Source organism: Colletotrichum godetiae (assembly GCF_030913485.1).
Source record: "Colletotrichum godetiae strain CBS 193.32 chromosome Unknown BDP55scaffold_10, whole genome shotgun sequence".
In the NCBI taxonomy this organism is placed as follows: domain Eukaryota; kingdom Fungi; phylum Ascomycota; class Sordariomycetes; order Glomerellales; family Glomerellaceae; genus Colletotrichum; species Colletotrichum godetiae.
The window spans coordinates 724,578-740,488 of NW_026851258.1; the positions used below are offsets into that span (position 1 = coordinate 724,578).

Consider the following 15,911-nt stretch of genomic DNA (forward strand, 5'->3'; position numbering starts at 1 on the left):
CCGCCGTTCCATGACGCCGGACGGCTACTGCACGCCGCCTTATCATGCTACCTCAATTAACAATATGCGGGTCATGACGGACGAGACCGCCCCTAGTCGTTGGCATTCTAGCTCGGTTTCTGGAAAAATTCTCGTATCGTGGGGTGATGTGAGAGCTGAAAATGATAAAGATATGACGGCGTTTGCGCGAGTCAAACTGAGCGGACACTTGGGCAGAAGCTTAGTTGCGGCTCAGACAACGGCGGAGTGTTTGATATAGAAAGGCAAAATAAATTGCTTAGCCACTTAGTACGAGCAGCATTGATCAACAGATCACGGGACTTGAGCGAGACCGCTTATCACTTGAACCACATTCCGCAAATAATATTCGCGAAAACAAGCAGGTTCCCAGATCCATTCCCTGGCGACGCGTGACTAGTTAGTCAACTTCATCAATTGTCACGCGACTAGATTGAATGACACATATTAACCTTACTCGTATTTGTCCGTATCAAGCTTGAAGCAAGTCAATAAAAAGGGGATGCGGAGTTGATGCCCGTGCGTGTGGAGGAAATATAGTCGCGTGACGATGTGGGCAGCATGGACAAACTCGCGGGTCGATCAAAGGGAAAAGGCAGACAGACGAATGAGTTGCAGTAGCCACTACGGAGTACTTGATTACTGAAGTTTCAGAGAGCTCATTCGAATATCGTGAACATGACCACTCATTCTAGTCCATTTTGATTTGTTTGGTGAATGAGAAACATGAAGTAGTAATACATGACATATCATTAGGAATTTGGCGTATTTTGCGAGTATCCTTGTACATGAAATAACAACTCCATCACTCTTAAGATTCTGCAGCAAGCAGTTCCGCAACAAATTCCAGCTCAGCGACTCTGGCTGGCTTTCCAACAATGTCCGCACTCCTGGGAAATCTGAACGCAGTTAGAACAGTATCAGTCTACAGAGAAACCGAGCTTCTTACCTATATTACTCTATGCCGAATTATCTTGGGTGCATGCGTCGAGTCTTTGCGTCGTGAAGTCGTGGCCTTCAAAAAGATTTGCTCCCCAGCCCTCCCAACCGGTAAGGACCTGATCGCTAGGCAAGGGGTCGCAGCTGTTTGGGTTGATGCCGATACGGAACTTGAATGGTGCGGAGTTGCCACCAAATGTGACGTTTGTCAACGCTTGAAGGTTGCCTTTTGAGTCTTTGGAGTTTTCGATGGTGCATTTCGTGCCAGCAGGGAATGTTCCGCTCAAGCCGCATCTAACGACTCCCGCAGGTTCGTCCCATTTGAGCCACAACCAGTTGGTATCAGCCCAGTTGTCGCCCCAGCAGCAACTGTCAGCTGCTGCGACGGCAACGTATGCTGAAGTAGCAAAAAGTTGAAGGATAGAAGTCAATCGCATGATGGGAAATAGAAGAGCTAGTGTCAAAGGAAACTTTCGAAAAATCTGGCGATAGATTCGGTAGCAGAGAGTAGTTCCTTCAACGAGTGCTGGGTGCTGTGATACTCTTATCAGACTAATGACGCTTGGACGGGGGAGGAACGTCGGACGAACGATGGAGGATGTGGGAAGGGGAGGCCTGGGAGGCTGATAGCAGGAGATTGACTCAAAGTGTCTCTGGGCAGCAATTAACTAGTAAGCCTCGAAATAAGTTGTCGAGTAGTTCGCAACTTTGACCGATTCCGAGGAAACACGAAGAACGTAGAGGCGTAAATTCGCGTTGGCAGTTTAACTACTTCAACTCATTTGGCTCCCAATCTACCTGGATACGCCGCGTTATCTTTAATCAAAGAAAGTTGAACGCCGATCTTATGTGTACCTGATTCATGCCAGGATAATACTTGCAAAGCCATCCTTCATCAAACCTTGTTCCTGAGGGCTGGGTCGTGGCTTTAGCGCAGTTTGCGGGGAACCCGAAATCATGCGAGCACGTCCCCAAAGAGGCATCGAGCAGCGGCGGCAACTCGCCGAAATGGATGACAGTGCCTTTTTATTTACTATGCCCTGGATTCTTGCTGTTTTCCTAAAGCTAGTGCCCAACCTATTGTCTGTCTTTCTCTTGTTCGTTCGCGTTGCAGCTCGCAACATACTATCATAATGGTTCTCTTGAACCTTGTCACTCTCTTTTCTCTTGCCGTGAGCGCGTCTCCGGTCGCCTCGGTCCCCCGGATTGAGGCTCAAGTGCTCAATGAACGCGCGAACCCCACTGTTGACAGCTGTTCCTTCCATTCCGAAGATGGGTACGACACCTCATTAACAAGTTGTCTATAGAGGTGCCATGATTGCTAATCTCTGTTTCACTAAAACAGTATTCAGCCTGGGTGTTGGGAGACTCTCAAAATGAACGACCATCTCAACGTAAGCTCAGATAGATGCCCGCATCTCTGACATCCAATGCTGACAATATTACTAGGACTGGTGGTCAAAGAACTCTGCCAGGTGCAAGACGGCGGAAAAGGGATTCGCAGAATGTTACCTCGATTCAGCCGTATGTTGCGCAAGACCAAGATATCTGAACGAAGTTGCGCCTGACTAACACGAACTCAGGGATACATAACGTGGAGTTGTGATTTCATTGCCCTAAATGGATGTACTCCGCCTCCGAGTGGTCGCGGTGCCGACTATGCTTCCTACCAGGAATTCTACGTAGGTTATGCACACAACCAGAAAAAATCCATCTTTACTGACGATGTTTTGATAGGTCTTCTGGAATATCTACTGTGAGCATCTTTGCCGTTGGCGGCCTGTGCAACCTCACTGACGTCACTGCGACATTAGCTATCAACCTTTTCTTCACTAATTACCACCAAGCTCTGTTGAATGGTCAAGCTACTGCAATGTAAGTTCACTATAATGATTGTACGTCGCTATCATGCCGTTTTCTAATTCTCCATCAATAGTGGCGCGGTCGCTGAAATTGTGAAGACGGTTTCGCCACCTAAGACCAAGAACCCCAAGACTCCTCTGTTCTCGCCTATCTATGCCGTGGCACTTGGCCAATTTGCTGTGAGTATCAGCCAGCTGAAGTACAGGAGAAGAGATAGTTCTGACAACGCTCTGCGTCAAAGGCCCTGGGTCCTTTGCTCGGTAGCTCTGTCGCCGCTAGCATGGTTTTTGCTTCTCTCACCGGCGCCCTCGGTGGTGGAGCTGGTTTGTTCAATCTTTTGTTCCCAACCAAGGCCGTACAGGAGGTCCCGTGGGAAGGCCTCTCTGCCGCTCTTTCAGAGAACGTCAATGAATACCAGAAGAATGTTGGCGAGGCATTGACCAAGATTCAAACCGACTTCGACACGTTCTACTCTCTAGTTTCCAATGGTGGCTTCAGCCAGGTAAGAAGAATTTCCTGTCAAATGGTTTGCCCGGAAAGTTGATACTGATTATTGCGCGACAGAAAATGAACACCAACTTGCCTGAGAACACCGATTTCATGTACCACAATCTTCTCAAGTGGACTCTCAACCAGGCGCTGCAGCAAGCAGACTACTTTGCCGTCAAGAAGTAAGTTTATACTTCTCGAAATGAATACATGCTCTAACCAATCTGTAGCCCCGGAGTTGATCCTCGCAAGATTCCTATCGATCCGTATGACTGCACCAACCTCGATACTTACAATACTTGCGGCCCGATCTGGTACGATGGCAAGGATTCCTATGGCCTCGCGAGGGCAAATGGTAAGTACATGTTTCCAAAGAATGTGGCTGACGCACCTCGAACCGCAACTAACATTACTTAAAGATATTGGCATGGATCAGATGAAGACAATCCTGGATGCAGCATTCTCTAAGAACTGGACCACGCCGCATGAGCTCTATATTGACTCTCAGCAATGCCAAGGCAAGAACGGCTCCGAATCCTTTGACGTAAAGGACCTGTCGTTAAGTTGCGCCGTAGGTGCCCTTTTTTCTACTAAAATATTGCCGCTTGCCCTGACCTTTCTCGCTAATTCCAACATGCAAATAGTCGAACATCCCCGTCTGCGAGTTCAACTTTGACTACAACCCGTACCAGTCGCTCATTGACCGCACCAACCCCCCCGAGTTCAAGAACTGTCCCAATCAGAGAGGCTATGGCACACCCATGTTTCACAGCGATGATGCTGGAGTTCCTCTCTCGTATCTTGGCCCATTTTTGGTACGTGGTTCATGCATAGATATCATTAACCCAACCAACACATGAGTCATGATACTAATGAACGAGTCAACAGATGTCCGGTGTCATCTATAATGAGAAGAGTGGTTGAGATTAATCGGTTTAGTCAGGATTTCACGAGAACTCATAGCTTGTAGAGGGGTTCCTCGAGAGTCGTGGAACGTGCAGTGAAAATACTGCGAAATGACACAAATGCTGGAAACGGCCGAGAAGAATCAATATGTCTGTTTATTAAATTGTTCACTTGCATTCTTCAGTACTGTGATACAAGTGATAAGAGTCTCGCGCCATCTGCAAAACGTTTAGGTAAAATCAAGAAGCATGCTATTGGTCATTGAATGATCGCTATAACTACACGCAGAAGGTCGATATGATGATCGCTCGCCAGATGCTACTTTCCGGACAGTATCAGCCCGACCGCCGAAAGAAATTTCATGCCGATGGCCGTCACATGTTTCATGAGGAGCAGAACAGATAGCAGTCCGACCACTTGACGCTGTTTTTTTGGCCGAATATACTGGCTTTAGTTACCGGGCACTGTGAAGGCTTAGTCAAGAACAATCATAGCTATTCTCAACCCCGGGATATATAGGAGACGTTGGTGTGAGATTCCGAATCTGGGTAGTCAATTTAGACTTGAGCAGTGCAGAAGATGATCTATCTGAGAGTAAGGAGATGATAGTTATAATTAAGTCGGATTTGTCGTTTCCCTAATTAAAGTCCTTGAGCTGAGGATCAAAACTATCGGTACGTACAACACTACATGGGCATTACTGAGTCCCCCCATCACGATCCATATCATCAATCAGCTGTCGAAGGGGAACATATCGACACTCAGGAGAATAATCTTTGTTTATTGAACGTATAAAGGTCGTGGGATACAGTATATAGCTAGTCGGATTGATCCAAAGACTGAGCTAAAGCAACAATGTTTTCCGTGCGGAATGCCACCTGGCCGTTGGCATAAGTGCCAACATCATCCGCACCATCGTCTTTAACAACGTCTCCATCATCCGCAGAGCCAGAGAATGACTTTTCCTGGGTCTTTGATTTGCTGTCCTTACTACTACGCCCAATCAGCTCCAAGATGCAACCGGTTTCATCTTCCTTCAAGAAGAACTGACGAAGACCTGTGGCAACGTCGTAGCTAAGATCTTCCGCTGTAGTAGTCCAGCCTCTGGCCCTCACTTCAGCGAAAACGGCGTCAACGTCTTCAACCTCCAGTGCAACATGATGAACATAAGCTCCATCATGACGCATCATCAGCTTGTAAAAGACCGAATCAGGGTTCAACCCTTCAGTAAGAATAACAACTCGTTTGGCATCAAAGGGGATGCCCATAACTTGCATCAGCCCATCATCGCCACCATCGGAAGCGGATCCCGTGTTGACCGTAAAAGTCCGAAGGGGAGTGAAACCTAACATGCGCTCGTGGAAAACTTTCATACGTTTGGTGTCGGGCATGATGGCAGCGTAGTGGTCAAGTTGGCGGGTTGAGCCGGCTATGGAGTCTAGAACATTAGAGGAAGTTGAAAAGTCGTCATTCGATGGCTCCTCGGCCGGGGCTTGGCAAAAGCTCATGGGGTATCCGGTTTCCTCGCGCAGGACAACAAGCTCAGTTGAACCGTCTTGAAGTAGTCGGTCTTTGAAGGTAATCCTTTGAGCCTCGAGGACTTGGCGAGTCTTCACAATGTTGTAGACAGAGAAGCGTAAAGAAAGCCCGATGTCTCCAGGCCCAGCGCTCTCGGGAGCTTTGAAAATGCTGAGGGTCGGATCACCGAGACCTGGAAGTCGATAAAGGCTCTCATCTTTGTTGAACTTGGCGTTGTAGACCTCCTTAACTGTTTGGGCAGCTCTTTCAACCCCGTGCGTTGTCAGGGTCAAATGAGCCATTCTCTTAACACCGAGGAGATTGACTGCTCCTGTTCTGCGCCGAGTAGTTGCAAGGTCCTCACAGGCTTCCCAAAGAGCTACATTGCTTGCTCGATATCCGACGCTGCCAAAAGCGGCGTTGACAAAGGCCTTAGTGTCGTTCGCAGATGCCTCGAGGTTGGATGCACCATAGCCCTGCAGCGCGAAGCCGCTACAAGCTCGCATGAAGAGGTTGGCCGTTCCCGAGTTACTAATCCACTCTGGTAGCATCCGGATTGATGCAGAATCAAGTTTAGACAGAGTTTCACCTCTGCTCTCAACAGGATTGAAAATGTTGTTGGCGCCAGCGAGGATAAAACGGGCGCCACGGGGTACCTCAGCGAAGGTTTCGTCGCTTAAGATGGAAAGTGCTCGCTGTGTAAGGATATAGCGCTGAGCGCAGGGAACAAAGACTTCGCCCCGAGATGCGGCGAGGAAGTTGACAAGGTGTTCTTCGTCAGTTGAGCCAGCTCTGCGCTTGGTATACAAAGCTGCGCCTAGCTCGGCCTCGGTGAGACCAGCCTCCAGGCTCCGAGGATCAAGTCCTGAGATAGGAGTCTTCTCGGTGTTGCGCCGAAAGGCTTCGATTGAGGCACAGTCAATGCCATTGTCGTTGACTAGAAAGCCATACTGACTGGAGACGGCAACTACCCGGCCGATACCTAGCTGGGCAGCTGCTTGGGCAAAGGTAGAACCGACGCAACCGAAACCCTGGAGAACTAGGCGAGCCTGTCCCATAAGCTCCGGCTTTGTGTGGATAATGAGCTCTTTGAGGGTAGCAGCCATCACATAGCCAACACAGAACTCGCTGAGACCCCATCCGCTGTTATCAAGCTTTTCTCCGAGGAGGTCATGGATCTCCTTGGGATTCGAGCCGGAGTAGCCAAGAGAACGACTGAGTGCATCAAGCGCGGTCAAAGTGCCCGGAGAGCAGTAGGCTCTAGCGTGTCTGTCGATAATGTCGTGGTCTGTGTTGAGGTCTCCTCCCGTGCCCCAATACTCCGAGAGGACAGCTGCGTTGTCGCGAATGAAACGCTCCAAGACAAAAGGAGCACGTGAGTCCTCATGAGGAAACCTAATGCCGCCCTTGGCACCAACGACCTGAGGTTGGGAAGACACAGCGAGTTTGGCGCTCATAGAGCGAGCAATATCGCGAACCTCATTGAGAGTTGCATCCTCATGAAGGAAGAGCCCGCCGCCCGAGTGAGTAGGCACAGGTGAGTCGATAACGATCCAGCCTTCAGCCGGGGATAGCTTATCTTTCCAATGCCAAACACTGCAGCCTTGAATGACTTGATGAGGTGGCATCGAAGGGAAAGTTCCATCAACCGAAGCGCCGAGTTGAGTAGAGGCTGGGAGAGGAGACATTTTGAGGCAGAAGTAGTGTTGAATGATGTTTTGAGATTGGGTCAAGTTTGGAATCTGTCTTTTTGTTCCGATGATGTTGAGAAGATGGACAGTTGATGCAGTCATAGGCCCGACCATTTATAGCCAAAAATTCTCTTCAACTTGACTTACATGATACTCCGGTTTGCCACAAGAGGTAGCCCGTTCCTGACAACACTTTGATTTCAAAGTTGCAGGACGACCATCCGGGCAACTCTTCCCTGAAAGTGAAAACATCTAGAGAGAACTCAAAGGGACAAGGATGGCCTTGGCGGAGTAAGCAGGCTGTGATACCATCCACTGGGCAGACATTTCAGTCGGAGGTATTAACGCAATGAGCCCTGTGGGGTCTAGAGTTATCACATGTCGGTTTTGGCGTGCTGGAGACTTCAATATAGCTTCAACAATATTGGAAGAACTTCTGACTGTGACATATCGGAGACGAAAGTTCGTTCTTGGATGCTCGGAGACCTCGTATTCGGGTTTTTCGTCAGAGTTCAACTCATAACCAGTCGGAAGCATATGGAAGCCTGAGTTCGTCATTCCAAAATGTGGAAGTGATAGGCCGGGCCGCCGAAAATCTTGGGCAGCATGGAACAGTCCGGGGCTTCCAATTTTCTCGCCCATGTGATCGGACCTCTTCCGACTGCAATAGGTTGGGCACCCAGAGCACTATCGTACCCTGCAGCTTTTGGATGCTTTCAGGAATTATTCTTGTTGTGATTCTTCGGGAAGAATCATGAGGTTGATGCAACACCATCCCCTCAGCTTCAGCATGGGTATAAAGTGGCGTGTTGACTCACCCACCTTCTTTTACCAGAGATTAAGATTCACACGGCACATTGGAACCTACCACCCAATCTTCCACAACACATCAATTGTCCCAGTTTGCATCTTCTAACTTGAACTTTACTTCTTTCTTGACTTTCGTCCCAAGGCATACTGTCTCAATCACCATCACCATCCAAAATGGGATCCATCTCCAACATGAAGTCCTCCTCTGAGCACGACATTGCAAAGATCTTCAACTCCTACGTTGCCGCAGGCGCCATCGGCACTGCTTGGGAACTCGGGCTACTGGATGAGATCCGTACCCAAAGAGCTGTGGATATCGATGAGTTCGCGGCCAACCACAATCTGGATCTCGCTTCGACCCACGCCCTAGTCTCCGCGCTCGCTACCTCTAACATCCTCCAGCGTCAGGGGGGAGCTGCCATGCCCGGAAGATTGCTCGAAGAGGCATACCGCACCAAAAGTCTCTTTCACTGGCTTGCTCTTGGTTCCGGCAGTTTGTTCGCGCGCATGCAGTACGTCATACGCAACGAGAATCGCGAGGGTATATTCTACTCGCGTGATCCTGCGGCCATTGCCTACGCGTGCCGCGACGCAAACACGCAATTCATCGATCCGGTCTTCCTCGACGCCCTGAAGTCGTCTGGCGAAAGATTTACCTCTATTGTGGACCTGGGAAGTGGGAGTGGCGAGAGGATCATGCAAGTCCTCGATCGCTATCCTCAAAGCACCGGACTTGGCATTGATATTGCTGGTCCGGCAATTGAGGTTGCCAGGTCAGACGCTGTGAAGCGTGGGTATGGCGGCCGTATTAACTTTCTGGTCGGCGATGCGCGTAAGCTTGACTTTCGGGACGAGTTTGCCGATGTCGACCTTTTGACGTCGTTTCTGATGGGACACGACTTCTGGCCGCGAGAGAAGTGTATCAGCTCTCTACAGAGACTGCGCAAAGCTTTCCCCAGCGTCAAACGATTCTTCATCTGCGATACGGTGCGGATTCTCACAAATGATCCTCAATCTCGCCATGCGGTACAAGAGGACGATGTGCCTATCTTTACTCTGGGCTTTGAGTTTGGTCACGCGCTGATGAATGTCAAATTACCTACTGTGGAGGATTGGGAGGGGGTTTTTGAGGATGGTGGCTGGGTTTGTGTCAAGCAGCATCACATGCTGCCTCCGTCTCTCACAGTTCTTTTCGAACTTGTGCCCCGTGACGCAAATTCAATGTAGAGCTTCAAGCAGTTCTGTGGTATAGATAGAGAATATGCCCCAAGGCTTGATGCATATTGCATAGCTACTTTAGGCATAGGAAAGAGGATGCGGTTTAAGGTGCTACTGAAATTATGGAGACCACTTAAGTACTAAGTCCTAAGTACTCAATAAAGTCATCGAGATCAAAGTTATGCAAGCATAATGATTGTAAGTAGACAAGGTCACGGACACTACTTAATCCAGTAATCCATTGGCTGGAGGCATGATCAATAGAACTGGACATGGCTATGTAACCCGTACGAGAAAACGAGGCTGGGTACTGCATCTTGGCTGGGTGTCACCGGCACTTGCTGCACCCTGATCCGAAACTATGTATGAATAGACATGCCTTTACCTTGAGGAGTGAAGTTCCAACGGAGCGGGCTACTGGATTATCGCACGTGGGCAGCCGTTCGATTACGTCTGACTCAGATAGGTTTCCTATAACTCCCCCCGAAAGCCCAAAGACGAGTCAGAATTTCGTTTGATGTACCAATTGGGCAGGCCACGTGTGTTCAACGGTAGGCCCTTGTCATTCCGCCCGGACTGGCAGAAACTGGGAGTTAGGCCCAGATCCATGAGAGACTAGGGCCAGCTCGAAGATGATTAAGCCGGGTTTCGAGTAATACTGCCCACACTGTCAATATTCGACGCTCGGAGTTTCCCATCTTAGTCAATGGATCACCTTTCATAGATGATAGCTCAGAAATAGGCAAGTCGAGACGAGTGGGATGGACCCCGAAGTCCCGGCGATCCAACCTCATGCACTTGTAACAGCGATATTGGAACCGCCGAACTCTGAAAATGACCGACGCAGATATCGAATCATCCGACTGCAAGCCAAGAGATGCTACTAGCGCAACTTTATCTTGAGGGGATTATCAAAACGGTTCTGGCTTAGAATTGCCAGCCGGAGCTCACTCGCTTCCCGAAGTTCTTTGCCGCCCATCACGCCAACCCGGACCTGCTCTGACTTGGCCCCGGGCCGCTCCGCCTCAACTAACAGGGCCGGTCTCACCCTGTCTTCACCCCGCAACTACTTTCGGCTTTAGGCGTCCAGTACATGAACCATGCACAGTAATGGCTTTTCAGCATCTCCCGTAGTAATAGGATTTTGCTGCCCACGAGGCCTAAATGCCCCTTCTCTGTTGACCCTTGATTTTCCATCTGCCGTCGTAAGCGGCGGAGCTTCCCATCGGACCTTTTCCTGAGGCGGTGAACATAGACCCTTGTCGCGCGATCCACGCCCTCGCGGCGGAGATAAACAGCGAACAGACTTCAGATACTGACCAAACTGTGACTGAAGTGCAACGCAAGAATATCATCGAGGTATTCCTGAAAACGGAAAGTGTAACCCGAAGTTACATTCCTTCGTTTCATTATTTAGCTTGAGAACTGTAGCGGGGCTAAGCTAATTATTTCGGGTGAACTGAGCTTTCAGAAGTTCGGACCCGAATTCCGTCCGTGTAAGTGCCGCAGCTGCATTGCTGCAGACTGCTCGCAGTGCTCGGTTGCCAACATGGAAAGTTTGAGGTTCTTCATTCGGCCCGACTAATACAACATAAAGATCCAACTGATACTAAATACGTGCTCTCTTGAAGTTGCAGTCTGTCAGTCACCGACTTTACTGGCATCGTGCGCCTTTATCTAGTTCTACCACGGTCCTCGTTGAGAGAGAGAACACACACTGAAATTGCCGCAAGCATCATGATTTTCTCTTCTAGATACCAGATAGACATACCGGAAGTCGATGTTCTGTCATATGTTTTTGGTACAGTCCATTTGGCTGTGACATGTGTTTTGCTTTCGTGTTTACTGATACAGACTACAGAAACGTCAGCCTCGCAAGGGGATTTGCCCATTTTTGCCGATGCCGAGAAACCTACTCGAAGTCTCCGTAAGCCCGAGCTGGAGGCTTGTGTCAAGAAACTAGCTGGGGGCCTCCGACAGACACTGGGATTACAGAACGACGATGTTGTCCTGGCTTACACCGAGAATTCTGTGAGTAGTCCCACGGTCATGGATATGGATGGCAACCAACCCCTAATACCGTGCCTCATCACTCCAGGTATGGTACCCAGTTATAATCCTTGGGTCAATCTGTGCAGGTGGGATCTTCACTGGTGCCAATCCGGGGTACACAGAGTCTGGTGAGTTACGAATTAATGATTAAGATACCTCGGCACGAAGCAGCGAGCACATGGGTAACCCCGACTAGAACTGACCCACCAACTCACTGTTTCCGGCGCTAAGTGCATCTTCACGGATGCCGTGCGACTCACGACCGCACTGCAAGCTGCAAGGAGCGTCGGCATACCAAAAGAATCTGTCGTGCTCGTTGACAACGAGGGTCGGCCTAGACATGACAGTTGGCGTACCATGCAAACATTGATGGCTGAGCCATACTCGTGGGAGGCAATCCGCGATCCTTCAATTTTGGCGGAAAAGTGAGTTGCTGCAAGTGAACAAAACAATGAACGCGATGCTAACCAATTTGCAAGGGTCGCTGTTCTTAACTTCAGTAGTGGGACAACGGGAAAACCCAAGGCATGCATGATCACCCACTGCAATCTTGTTGCGAATGCTGAACAGACGCTTCACCTTGATCGAGTGAGCGAGTCGAGAGCAAACGGCCAAGGGTCTTTAACTCACGATGTTCACTGTGCGTTCCTGCCTCTCTATCACGCCAGTAAGTGGAAGTCTAGAATCTCAATCACACGCTACTGCATGAAGCACTGACCATGAGCTTAGGTGGACTCATGACTTATTGCGTGGTCAATGTACGCAGATCTTGCACGACATTCACCATGCGTAAGTTCAGCCTAGAGCTTCTGTTGAGCACAATTCAGCGATTCCGCGTCACACATCTCCTTCTGGCCCCGCCGGTGGTTGTCATGCTATTAAAAAGCAATCTCCTACTCCACTTCGACGTTTCCAGCGTGAGGTCTATGTTTTGTGGAGCGGCCCCCCTTCAGCCAGAGCTTTCCAAAAGATTGGAAGAGGTGTTCAGTGGGGGCAAAGCTCGCAGTCGACAGGGATGGGGAATGAGCGAAGCCACGATGGCAGTCACTCTGTTTGCCCCTGACGAGTTCGATCCGCTACATAAAGGGGTAGGGTATATCCTCCCCAACATGCAGATGAAGATCGTCGGCGACGATGGTCGCGAAGTCGGCTGCAACGAAGAGGGGGAAGCACTCATTCGGGGCCCAAATGTGTTCAAAGGTTACTACAAGAACCCGAGTGCATCTGAAGAAGCATGGACCAAAGATGGATGGCTGAAAACTGGAGACATCGTGTCAATCCAGGAGAGCGGACTCTTGACTATCTTGGACCGGAAAAAGGTGCGCGCCCAAAGCCTTTCAAGGCTTTGACAGAACATGTAAGAATATGCTGACCATCTTGTGCAGGAACTCATCAAAGTTAAAGGGTTTCAAGTGGCTCCGGCCGAACTTGAGGGGCATCTCCTTGAGCATGAAGGAGTCAGGGACTGCGCAGTAATTCGCGTCACAAGGTTGGTTTCCACTGTTTGCCTCTACCGCTCGCATTTGACTAACACGACCACGCGTTTAGAGAGGGGCAAGAACACCCACAGGCTCACATTGTCCCCAAAGACAACAACGTCACCGCCGAATCGATTATCAAATTCATGGAGAGCCGGCTTTCGGCGCACAAGAGGCTTACTGGTGGAATTGTGTTCACGGAGGTCATCCCCAAGTCTGCATCTGGCAAGATTTTGCGCCGCTTGCTTCAAGATCCTGCGACTGAGAAGTTAGCACGGCTCTAGCTAATATCCGCTACTCATATATGAGCCTGGACTTTTCGGTAGTTTCTCAGCGCCTGGTACCACCTGAGAGCTATGTAGCCAGGAAGAATTCTTGTCCATGTCCTCTAAGCCTAAGCCGATGACTATGCCCACAGGTACAACGAGTGGATAAGGTCCGGAGCTCAAGACAAGAGGTCCGACGATGTGGAGCATCGGCAACGGTAGTGCGGGATTGTCAAGTCGGCCGATGTTGAGCCCGGTGGTGTCTGGGTGAAACGGGTTCCATCCTCGGGTAGACCCCGCGTCTCCACAAATGATCGATGTTACATGGACTTTTGGGTTTAGAGTTCTTACGGCACTAAGGAACGAGCACAGGAACAAGCATCGGCCTGGATGTTGACCATCCACGCAGTTACACATTGTACGCAATGCTACCGTCACACATGGTCGGCAGGGCTGCAATGCCGCGGAAGGCGGTAGCTTCATCCTTATCTGTGATGTGCATATGCCACTAATCACGAACACACTGTAATCAACGGTATTTGGTAGTTTTGTGGAAGATCCAGAGCTCTAATGAAGCTTCTGCACCATAAATGTTCTCTTATTTTATAGGAAGGGCCGAACAAGGCCTCATCCGAGGGTGATAATTCTACGTCAAGGGCCTTTCTATCCCAGGTCACGACTTCATGACTCGAGAAACCCGAAGTGCTGATCCAGCTCTTGCGCCAAAGTGATGGAACTATTCAAAATCCACTGCATATCCATATTCAAGGGCTTTACATTATGCCCAACCATACAGCTCATCTGTGTCCGGTCTCCGCCCTTCTCCCACGTCCCGTCGACTACGGTATGCGTCGGCAGCCCGAATTCTTTCGGGTCAACCTTCTTGTTCTTCAAAATTCCACCGTTATACCAAATGAGATCGTCTCGAACGTCAACGTGTCCAATCACGAAGCTACAAATTCTCTCGACGGAGTCGTTGACCTTGTCCTTGAACCAATCAACCATGGAACCGTAGTGCTTTTCGAAGGCATAGCTTGCCCCGCTGAGCTCTAGTCCGAACCACCACGTCTCCTTGTCACCGTATGTGATTTTGTAGCTGACTTCTTCGCGCACGTCGTAGGTATTTTGCCATGCTACATGGAGGAGACCCATCAACACATCTAGGCGAGACTTGTTCACTACAACCACACCCGAATCGCCCTCTTCGGCGTAGTCCTCAGTCCATACGAGCGACTTATTGAGCGCGGCACTGGGCTCGTGAATCTGCGACCTCCACCACTCATGTCGTTCGGCGAAGGCATGTTGCCAGAGTAAACGATCGTGAAAGAGGAGAGCACCGGTCTGCTCGTACAAGGGATCTAAGAAGAGCGACTCCGGAACTTGAACGAATACTGAGTCGGCATCTGAGAGTAGGACCTCTTCGAACGGCGCATACAAAGCCGCAAAAGCCTTTATAGCCCACCCGCCCTTTACAAGCTTCAGGGTCTTGTCGTCGACAACGCTCAAAATATCTAAGAATTGGAGCCCTTTGAAGCGAGCCAGCAGCTTCTCGCGGTTCTCAGGCGGTAAGTCCTCGTCTCCGGCATATACAATTTGAATCGTCATGTTGCAGTACAAGATGTCTTGAAGGGCGCCAATAAGGTGCGTGGCGTATCGCATGGTTCCCTTGCCTGTCGGAATGACGAATCCACGTGACCCAGGGACGATGGACGAACGCAGGTCTGAGAAGGGCGTCTTGCTATCTGGATTCTTGGGAGAGTGCTGGATAAAAGGGAAGAACGATGCGATCACACTCTCTACAGTCTCGAGAAGAGGCCGAGCGTTCTCCGATTTCGGTGCGTTGTCAAGGAATTTGACCCATTCCCGTGCTTTCTTGGTCCGTTGACCGAGCTCGTAGAATTTGGACTTGTACGGGGGTTGTATAGGATCCGCAATTAAGGCTTTAGCCTCACTGATGATAGCATCAGCCTCTTTTTGCCATGGCGTCGGGCTATCGTCGACTTTGGGCTTTTCGGTATGTTGTGGTGTAGGTACGACGTGCGTAGGATGCGTCGGCGATTGCGCCGATGGCGGCTTTGTTGGCAACGTCGGATGATAAGAAGGAGCAAAAATGTATGTGGAGTACAAGAACATAAGCAAAAGACATGCGAAAAGAAGAGCAGTTGCCATCCGCGAGGATGGCATTCCTATGACGACCATGGCGGCCGAAAAGTCGCGAGGTGCCACGGATGTGTGAAGTTGAACTAGGACGTCTGGCGACGAAGAGGTCGCGTGAGAACGAATAAAGCAGGTCCAGAAATTGGGGGGAAGCTGAGGGTGCCGGTCCTACTTACTCTCCTAAATTTGCGCCAAAACCCCGGCTCTCCGAGGAAGCAGGTTACGTGCGCCGCTGCTGTTGCTTGCAAGGCTGGCTTAAAAGGGGCAGGGGTTTGCAGAAGAAAGCCCAAGTCAGGCGGCCAACCAAAGCGCTTAAAAGTACACTATCTCTGTTAGTGTTGGTCCAACAAGATGGATCGACGGATGTCAGCAGTGGATGTTCGGAATCTCGAAGGCTTCAACTCAAGCACTGCAAACACAACTGGGATGGGCTTCTTTCAAAAATTGTTGAAACTGATCCGCGATTATCCTCACATTGATATTTTAGTCTGGACATTGTGTTTGTC

The 15,911-nt window shown here is 49.8% G+C and overlaps 6 protein-coding genes across 6 annotated transcripts; 3 read left to right on the forward strand and 3 right to left on the reverse strand.

Annotated features, from left to right (window-relative positions):
- Nucleotides 1-880: 880 nt before the first annotated feature.
- On the reverse strand, nt 881-1,394 carry BDP55DRAFT_713168 (uncharacterized protein; the record flags this gene model as incomplete). Its single annotated transcript, XM_060578229.1, has 2 exons — nt 881-917; nt 968-1,394. The coding sequence occupies one exon, from the start codon at nt 1,392-1,394 to the stop codon at nt 978-980; it is 417 nt and encodes a 138-aa protein (XP_060432579.1). The 3' UTR covers nt 881-917; nt 968-977.
- Nucleotides 1,395-2,090: 696 nt separating this feature from the next.
- On the forward strand, nt 2,091-4,233 carry BDP55DRAFT_766291 (uncharacterized protein; the record flags this gene model as incomplete). Its single annotated transcript, XM_060580961.1, has 13 exons — nt 2,091-2,233; nt 2,303-2,351; nt 2,407-2,481; nt 2,541-2,639; nt 2,695-2,713; nt 2,772-2,832; nt 2,894-2,999; nt 3,062-3,322; nt 3,385-3,491; nt 3,540-3,664; nt 3,729-3,880; nt 3,954-4,124; nt 4,198-4,233. 13 exons carry the CDS (start codon nt 2,091-2,093, stop codon nt 4,231-4,233), a joined length of 1,404 nt encoding a protein of 467 aa, XP_060432580.1.
- Nucleotides 4,234-5,033: 800 nt separating this feature from the next.
- BDP55DRAFT_713170 (uncharacterized protein) lies at nt 5,034-7,482 on the reverse strand (the record flags this gene model as incomplete). The annotated part of the gene is made up of 1 exon (XM_060578230.1): nt 5,034-7,482. The coding sequence occupies exon 1, from the start codon at nt 7,419-7,421 to the stop codon at nt 5,034-5,036; it is 2,388 nt and encodes a 795-aa protein (XP_060432581.1). The 5' UTR covers nt 7,422-7,482.
- An 808-nt stretch (nt 7,483-8,290) lies between these two features.
- Nucleotides 8,291-9,585, forward strand: BDP55DRAFT_737187 (methyltransferase MppJ). The gene has a single exon (XM_060580370.1). The coding sequence runs from the start codon at nt 8,409-8,411 to the stop codon at nt 9,459-9,461; it is 1,053 nt and encodes a 350-aa protein (XP_060432582.1). The 5' UTR covers nt 8,291-8,408; the 3' UTR covers nt 9,462-9,585.
- A 1,604-nt stretch (nt 9,586-11,189) lies between these two features.
- Nucleotides 11,190-13,266, forward strand: BDP55DRAFT_629428 (uncharacterized protein; the record flags this gene model as incomplete). Its single annotated transcript, XM_060572019.1, has 7 exons — nt 11,190-11,550; nt 11,591-11,632; nt 11,701-11,929; nt 12,008-12,171; nt 12,234-12,823; nt 12,890-12,993; nt 13,053-13,266. The coding sequence occupies 7 exons, from the start codon at nt 11,190-11,192 to the stop codon at nt 13,264-13,266; spliced, it is 1,704 nt and encodes a 567-aa protein (XP_060432583.1).
- A 528-nt stretch (nt 13,267-13,794) lies between these two features.
- BDP55DRAFT_655530 (mannosyltransferase putative-domain-containing protein) lies at nt 13,795-15,535 on the reverse strand. The gene has a single exon (XM_060574320.1). The coding sequence runs from the start codon at nt 15,445-15,447 to the stop codon at nt 13,930-13,932; it is 1,518 nt and encodes a 505-aa protein (XP_060432584.1). The 5' UTR covers nt 15,448-15,535; the 3' UTR covers nt 13,795-13,929.
- Between the last annotated feature and the right edge of the window lie 376 nt (nt 15,536-15,911).